General features: G+C 39.8%; 1 protein-coding gene across 1 annotated transcript in view; it reads left to right on the top strand.

Moving 5' to 3' along the window:
• LOC106869968 (pre-mRNA-splicing regulator WTAP) overlaps nt 1–8,918 on the top strand; it is a 245,984-nt gene that overhangs the window by 72,060 nt on the left and 165,006 nt on the right. Inside the window, exon 2 of the mRNA XM_052974843.1 lies at nt 5,380–5,419. Within this exon, the coding sequence (XP_052830803.1) occupies nt 5,393–5,419 (27 nt within the window). The 5' untranslated portion in view covers nt 5,380–5,392. The remainder of the gene's footprint in view (nt 1–5,379; nt 5,420–8,918) is intronic.

The following is an 8,918-nucleotide window of genomic DNA, read 5'->3' as shown; positions in this document are numbered from 1 at the left end:
GGGGGGGGGGGGGGTGGACTCCTACCTATACACTGAATTCATTGCTATCCTCGTTACCAACCTTCACCTTACTGGCAGCGTCCTTGTACATGGTTTGTACTGCTCTCACTAATCACTCATCTATCCCTAGTTTCCGCATTGACAACCAGATAAGGAAGCGGGAGACTCTGTCAAAGGCTTTCTTCATGTTGACAAAAGCCAGATACAGAGGTTTATTTTTGGCTAAATATTTCTCCTGCAGTTGCTTAACCAGGAATATAGCATCAGTCATGCTCCTGCATTGAACAAGTCTGAGCTAGCTATTTCATACAGTTCCTAGCTACCCCCACCTTCCAGACCTGTTTCTTTTCTCTAATGGCCCTGTCATCTACACTGTTCCATCACCATGTCACCTTAGGTCAAGAAAGGACTTTGCACTAGCCACAGATTTGGTCAGTAACCCTCAGCAGGTTGTGCCGTAGGAACCTCCAGTTGTCCTCCATGTTGTATGTCACTATATCTTCCTCTTTTTTGTCAAATGCTTCAAGTAACACATCTCTAAATCTCTGTCCATTCAGAGCATCCTTAAGCTTGCATACCTTTCTTTTCCACACTGGTTGTCTTCTTGGCAGCTATTTAGCCCCTGATCCTGAAGTCGCTAACAACTAACCTATGTTGTGGAACATATTCTTCACCTGGGAATTTTATGGCATTTATAAGCAGCCAGCTTTCCCATTTTCTGGTGAGAATGTAGTCAATCTGACTAATGTGCACACCCAATTGATAGGTGAACAGGTGATTGGCAGGTTTCCTAAAGTTAGTTTTGCTGACCATGAGATCATTTGCATTGCAGAACTCTAGTAGCCTGGTTCCCTCCTCATTATGCGAACCAAATCCGTTGCCATCATGCATGCCATTGTAGCCACCTAGATGTTGCCCAACATATCCATTGAAGTCGCCAACCACAAAGTGAAGGTCCCTGTCATTCGTCAATGAGGTGGTCTGCAAGAGGGTGTCATAAAATCAGTCTTTCTGTCCATCCTGTAGATTTGGCTGAAGGGCATAGGTTGAGGTAATGGTTGTTGTTCCCTGTGGCAACACTAGTCTTAGCTTAAGTATTGTCTCACCTTGATTACCTTGATTACCTTATCAACCCATTTCTCAGCTAGAAGTATACCCATGCCTCCAACCCCATTGCTAGTCCCTATCCAGAAGATTTTATACCTAAATTGTTTGTCTGTGAGGAACATAGCTGAACCTCCTCTCCACCTTATTTCATAGATGCAACACACATCTACATGCTTCTATTCAAGCATCTCAACAATCTCACCAGACCTACCTTTCAACGTGTCCACATTAAGTGTGCAAACTCTGAGGGTGTGGAAAAGTGTGGGTCAGGAAGACACGGATGAGGGACAGCATTTTGCATCTGGAAAGAAAGCTCGTATGCATGTTTCACAGACATATTGTATAAGTACAAATAGGTTTCAACCTGCATTTACTTCACTGTCATTTTATTCGCTTCACATTCACCACATTTACCAGCAGATAGCCACTGGATAGAGATGAAAATTGGGGAGAGAGCATTCTGTATAGGTATCCGATAGAGGTATTAGGAGAAAGACTTCTGGTAGAGGCTTGAGGATAAAGACTTCCAGTAGAGGTTCAAAGAGAAACATTTCCCATACAAGTGGTGGGGTGATTTGGGCAGGTGCTCCGCAAATGACCAAACATCATGGCTGCCCTATTCACTAGATAAGGCCATGTAAAATATTCAAACAAGGCAAAAGCCATTATTTAACTTATAACATGGAAAAAGCAAGGATTCAGATATAATATGAGCAAGATGGGAGAAGAAACAGAATTGAACACTTGGATTTCTTAACTTTACCATAGCATACAGCATAGGAATAGACAACACTTTATAGGTAATTAGATAGATAGATAAATAAATAATAATAGTATGAGTGCTCTAAAATGAGGTTAATATTGCTAGATCAAACAAAGATGCTTATCTGAACATTTCTTCTTTTGGGTCCATTGGTATCTAATCATTTTATATGATTTCGAGACCCAGTCCCAGTACCTTGCCCACCTGCATCAAGGATACCCCTCAACCTTTATCCAAACCGCCCATGCCTACACTTGTTGAATCGATCGCACCACCGCCCTCTCTCCTTCCCCACACCAATCCTCTAACCGCACCCCCTTTCCTCTCCTTTCCCACCCCTCCACCCTACCCCTTCGTTGGAGGATCTTATGGGCCTTCCGTCGTCTCCAGCTCGGTCCCCCCACTCGCCCCATTTTCCCCAACCTGCCCTTCTCCTTTAAACGTACCCAGAAACTACGCGATCTACTGGTCTACAGTACCTCTTCCTCCCACCCGGATCCTTCCCGTGCTCCAGATCCTGCTGCCACACCTGCCCCTTCATCACCAACACCACCTCCCTCACTGGTTCCAACCAGCACACTCTCCATATCACAAATTCCTTCTCTTGCACTCTTTCTAGCCTCATATACTGTATTAGATGCAACCTCTGTGGTAAACTATATGTAGGTCAGATGGGCCGCCGGTTGGCCGACCAGTTCACTGAACATCTAAGGGATGTTTGGCTACATTCAAAAACCCCCATCGTCCATCACTTCGCCCATCACGAATTCACACACTTGCAACTCTGCCTGGAACAGCATTATATTTTTAATCTATGAAAAACTATCCCCTTCGGACTAAACACAACCCCATCCTCCATATGACTGTCTCTACAACCTCCTGCAACAAAGCAACTTTATTTCATTTTTTGTTTTTAATTGCGCTATTTTATATAGTATTAACCTCTTCATCCCCATCAACCTTATTTTATTATAATTTAGTATATTTTATTTTATTTATATATATACGCGCACACATACACACACACGAAAAAATACACGCACCCGCGCACACACATGAACGCACATATACCTCCCACACACACCACACATATACAACACATACACGCACATACACACGCACATACATCCACACACACATGCACGTGCACATACACGTCCACACACAAACGCACATATACCTCCACACAACACACACCCCCATGCACACTCACTACACACACGGTCATACACACACCCACACACCCACGTGCACACACATCAATGCACATATACCTCCCACACACTCCACATGCACACACATACACGCGCATACACACGTACACAAATGCACACATACACACACATACCTAACCTACACAACCCCACACACACACAGACACACATGCACACGCAAATAAACCCATACATACCTCCCACATACACACAACCCACACTCATACATACATACATGCACACAATTATACATACATTGACATGCACGCATGTATGCGCTGACACAGAATAACGCACATTTACTTCACAGACACAACCACACGCACACACATACATGCACATACATACACACACATGCACGCACAACACACAACATATGCATAAACACACACACACACATACTTCAAACTACCAGTTAAACACCTTTCTTACTTCTTTATTGCCCACAAGGGGCTAAGCATAGAGGGGACAAACAAGGACAGACAAAGGGATTAAGTTGATTTCATCAACCCCAGTGCGTAACTGGTACTTAATTTATCGACCCCGAAAGGATGAAAGGCAAAGTCGACCTCGGTAGAATTTGAACTCAGAACGTAATGGCAGACGGAATACCGCTAAGCATTTTGCCTAGCGTGCTAACATTTCTGTCAGCTCGCTGCCTTAAACACCAGCCACTCCTACTATAAATTCTTACTGTAAATTCTTCCTTCGACATTAAACGGCACAAAGTCCACTTACACACACACACACACACACACACACACACACACACACACAAACCTGTGCGCATGCACATACATACACATACCTCCTTCTTTTGCGCTCTCCTGTCTTAGAACTTTTCCTTCACCCATTCCCTTCCTGTCATTTTAAAATGTAACCACATGTGAATCGTTGGCAATTTTATTCCTCCATCTTTCCTCTATTTCTTAAGAAGAGCTTTGCTCGAAACGTTAAATCCTCTTTCTTTCCTTTTTTGAGCGTCTGATAATACATTACTTGTACCACGTCCTCGTGTTGTTGTTTTTTCAAATTGTCATATTTCCTAAAATATCGAAATTACGCTATTGAGTTATCAAAATGTTTCTTTTTGGATACTCTCCAAGAAAAAGTACAGTAGAAATTAAATTTTATTATTTTGAAAAATTCATAGTGATATCAACTTCAACTTGTTTTTGTCACTAGACTGTGGCCATGCTGGGGCATTGCCTTGAAGAAATTTTAGTCAGATGAATCAACCTTGTTTATGTTTTTTAAGCCTGATACTTATTCTCTCTTTTGCTGAACCACTAAGTTATGGGAACGTAAATACACTAACACCGGCAGTCAAGTGGTGGTGGGGACAAACAGACACATGCACATGCATGCATGCGCACACGCACATGATGGGTTTCTATCAGTTTCTGTCCATCAAATCCATCCACAAGGCCTTGGTCAGCCTGAAGCTATAATAGAAGACACCTACCCAAGGTGCCACGCAGTAGGACTGAACCTGGAACCATGTGGTTGGGAAGCAAACTTCCCTCCATACAGCCATGCCTGCACCTATCTTCAGGAAACCTGAAAGTCAATCTATATTAAGTAGTCTTTAACTACACCTTTCACACTGCTAAATATTCTTTTGATTCTATATGAAGTCTAGAACCATTTATTGTATAGTCACTGAGTACACAGTAAAAGCATCTGAGATACACTGAGAACTGAATGTATTCACTTGATAAAATCACACTGAAGGTTTTACCTAAAATATCACAACTCACTTCTCAAGGCATACACATTTTTTCTTCAGCTTATAGATTATATCAACTGTTCTTTGTTGACACTAATCATCATTATTTATTTGGTTTTTGATCTCTCTGTCTTTACTAAAGGAGTTTTATGTAGATCCATTTTATCAGCTCAATTCTTAAATAATTGTAATCATAAAACAGAATTCTGAGAGTGAATATATGAACATCTGAACAACAGTTTTGCTGTGTTTTAAATTTGGAATATCTAATGTCTTCCCTACCTTCACTATTTTCCCACTGATACAATTGTCTCTGCTCTCTTATTCACTATTATATGTCTCTCTGACTACTACCACTTCAGAATAATGACCATTCCTTATCACAGTGCTTCTCCAGAATAATGACCATCTCCACCCCATTTTATCACAGTATTTCAACAGGATATTGCTCCCTGCCCACTTCATTTTTATCAATATTCATTGCAATCTATCAAAATCTTAATTTAGTTATTGAAAAATTTCATATATTTTAATTTTTCTAATTGCATTTCATTTTATATTTGTAGATCTTTTAAAATTATGGAGGGCCCACCTACACCAAAAAAGGTATGTTTGATATTTTTTTAATCATAAAAAATATCTGCAGTGAAAATTTTATCCTTAAATGAAAAGTGGAAAATTTTTAATATATTTAAACTCTGAATTGTAAATTATTCATTTATTTGTTGATTATCAGTTAAGTCCATCTGCATATTATCACCATTATTCTTTAACTCTTCTTATGTTTCAAACTTTTTGCAACTTTCAGCTAAGTTCTTTAACAGTCTCCTTTAGGTACTTTTTTTTGGGGTGGGGGGTTGTAAGGTATCACAATTTAAGTGGGAGCTGAGCTCAGAACTTTGCTGAACATTCATGCATACATTCATCATATGACATAATTGTGTTTAAACTTTTGGTTTTCTTATTCCTATTCTCTTTGCTGGCATAATTGTTAGTAGGGTCTGGAAACGGAAGTGCTGCTTATGTCCTTTGCTAATTCTCTAAGACTAACGAGATTGATGTTGTTAATATTCTGCTTAAACTGTTGCAAGTCACCACCTTCATGAAAGACATGAGAAGATAGGTAGTTCTAAATTCTGGGTAGGAGGCAGTGGGCGTAGTGGCTAGTGGTGGGGTTGGGCACAACATAGGTGAAGAGAGGTGAATACATTGGTCTTGCCTGAAGGATGCTGATATGAGGCCAGCCAATTCCAGGAAAGGAAGAGAGAAGCATGCTTGTGAGCCAAAGGCTGAAATGTGTCTTGAGAGACTTTATGCCAATGATTTGAGTAGCCTTACTCTGAATGTGGTCTCATCACTAGTGTTCCTTCATCATATGATGTAATGACAGTGAAAACCTCTTGTCTTTGTTATGTATTGGGTCATCCCATAAATAATGCAGTTTTTTTATACTTCTTTTATTTTCTAAAATTAAGATAAAGATTTGTTTTTTTCATTTAAAATATATTCTCCTTCATTTTCTACCATACATTCACTTGTCTGTGATGAAAAATACTCCTCCAGTACTGTTCTGACTTCGTCTACAGAGTTCATATTTTTTCTGTCCAAATGATTTTGAAGACTGCAGAATAAATAATAAACAGATGGGGCCATGTCCAACAAATATGGTGTGTGGGGCATCGTTTCCCATTTACACTGCTCCAGCCTTTGGAATGTCATCCTTACTGCATGTGGCTGAGCATTATCCTGATGGAAGAATACCTTTCATCTTGAAACCAAAGATAGTTGTTTTTCTTCTAGCACTGACTTAAGCCATTCAAGCTGCTCGCAGTAGATCTCCTTTGTTATCATTTGGTTTGGGTTTAAAAGTTCAAATTGGACTAAACTTTTCATATCCCACCAAACAGATAACAGCCCCTTACGTGGGTGGAGACCTTCTTTAGCTTGGGTTGCTGGTATTTCTCCTGTCCCTATTCACTGTCTTCGGCATTTGACATTTTTATAGCGAACCCATTTCTTGTCACCTGTCACTATTCTGTTCAAAAAAGGTTCATTCGTGAGACATGACAACAAAGAAGAGCACACATTCATTCCCTGCATGCAATTAGACTCGGAAAGTTTGTGAGGAACCCACTGACCCAATTTGCTGACTTTTCCGATGGCATGCAAGTGTCAATGAATGGTTGAATGACCAAATCCAAGTTTCTCTGCTAGTTCCTCGACAGTTACAATGGTATTTTGTTCCACCAGGGTTTGCAGGACATTCTCGACCAGCTCTACGGATCTTCCTTGACGAGGCTTGTCTTCTAGGCTATAGTTTCTGGCTTGGAATTTCTGGAACCACCATTGACACTAGCTTACACTTATTGTCCAATCCTCATATACTGCATTAATATTCGTCACACTTTCTGTTGCATTGTTGCCTTTATTGAACTCCTTTGTCACTTCCATTATAGCTTTGAAAAAGAATTGAGCCTATGATTTTATGAGTTAAACACCCTAATGGTTTGGTTACAGGTGGGCTTCAGCACAGTTCCCATCTAAATTATACTAACATTGGTAAATCTGATGCTATGATAGAAAACTTTTGCCTAAGGCACATGGAAGTAAACCTCAAATCACATAGTTGCAAATTTAACTTCTTAACCACACAGCATTGCCAGTATCAAATTCTGAGAACAACAGTATGAATAATACAGGAGTGCCTGTGCAACTCAGGCAAAATATATAAAAGAATACTTTAGAGAAAGCCTCCATAGTTACTTTCGCACCTTATACAGCAAGCAAATCTCCAAAACTGTCTTTTTCCTCTCCACCGAGCTCATTACTATTCACATATGTGGCAAGTGTGGAAGTACCTGTGTTTGCTTAAAACCAACAAAGCTACTCAATTCCAATAATGTTCCCCACAAACAACGTTCTCTAGAACTAGCCCTAATTGTCACCAATCTATATAGTGTATCCCATTGCCTAGGAAGCAGCTCCCATGACCTTGCCATTACTGCTCTATTGCCCTATTATCCTCCCTTCCATTATACATTAATGTGATTGTGACAGCCACGAACAGCAACCTTTTCCAACACTTTGCATCTCTCTCCCTTGATATTTTTCTTAACCATATTCCTACTGCAACACATTTACCTTCATTTCCTTTCATTTTAAAAGCAACACAGAATTTAGTAAAATAACTTTGTCATAATTAGGCTGGTGTTTAGAACATAAATGAAATTTTGATGAAAGTTTTTAATTTAAACCACTTTTAAAAAAGGAAGTTTGCATTATAAAGCTAGATTGACTGCAGGACCTAGTCTCCTGTGTCAGTTACTAGTGAGTCCTCACCTTTGAAAAATATGTTGTAAATAATATTCATGCACATGACATCAGTAAAGTTTTTGTTTGTGTCAAGCATCCAAATATCCTTGTAAAACTCTATTTTTTGTCTTCATCCATCTTTCATCACTTGTTATTTCCTGTCAAATTGCACAATGAAAGTATCTGCTAATAGAGATCACTGTGACTCACAGTCTTTCTCCCATACTTTTCCTTCTATGCATCAGTGACCTATTGGGTATCACTCAAGCAATGCCAACCCCTATGCGAATGACACTAAGATTACTCCCTAATGTTTCACAGCCAAACATCATCCACATTCAAGCTAGGCACCTTATGCCAAATCTGCAAAGGCTCCATGAACAGAAACTTTGAAAACATCTTCCTGTAGAGTCATGCCAACAGTGTCGCCTTCAAAGATCAGAAAAATACAATCAACACAGAACTGTACATATCAGAAAAACATCAATGCATCTCACCTCTACCCTAACGCAAATAACATCTATCTAGGTTGGTGTTTCTCAACCATTTTTAACCTATGGATCCCTTTGATTCCTATTTTACTTGGATGTACCCTTCTAGCTATTCGATGTTTAAAAAATCATGATATTTTTATAACTAAATATTATTCTCTTTTACTCTTTTACTTGTTTCAGTCATTTGACTGCGGCCATGCTGGAGCACCACCTTTAGTCGAGCAAATCGACCCCCAGGACTTATTCTTTGGAAGCCTAGTACTTATTCTATCGATCTCTTTTGCCGAACCGCTAAGTTA

This window comes from Octopus bimaculoides, chromosome 19, assembly GCF_001194135.2.
Source record: "Octopus bimaculoides isolate UCB-OBI-ISO-001 chromosome 19, ASM119413v2, whole genome shotgun sequence".
In the NCBI taxonomy this organism is placed as follows: Eukaryota; Metazoa; Mollusca; class Cephalopoda; order Octopoda; family Octopodidae; genus Octopus; species Octopus bimaculoides.
The sequence above is the reverse complement of the archived record's forward strand: the minus strand, read 5'-3'. Positions and strand labels throughout refer to the sequence as shown.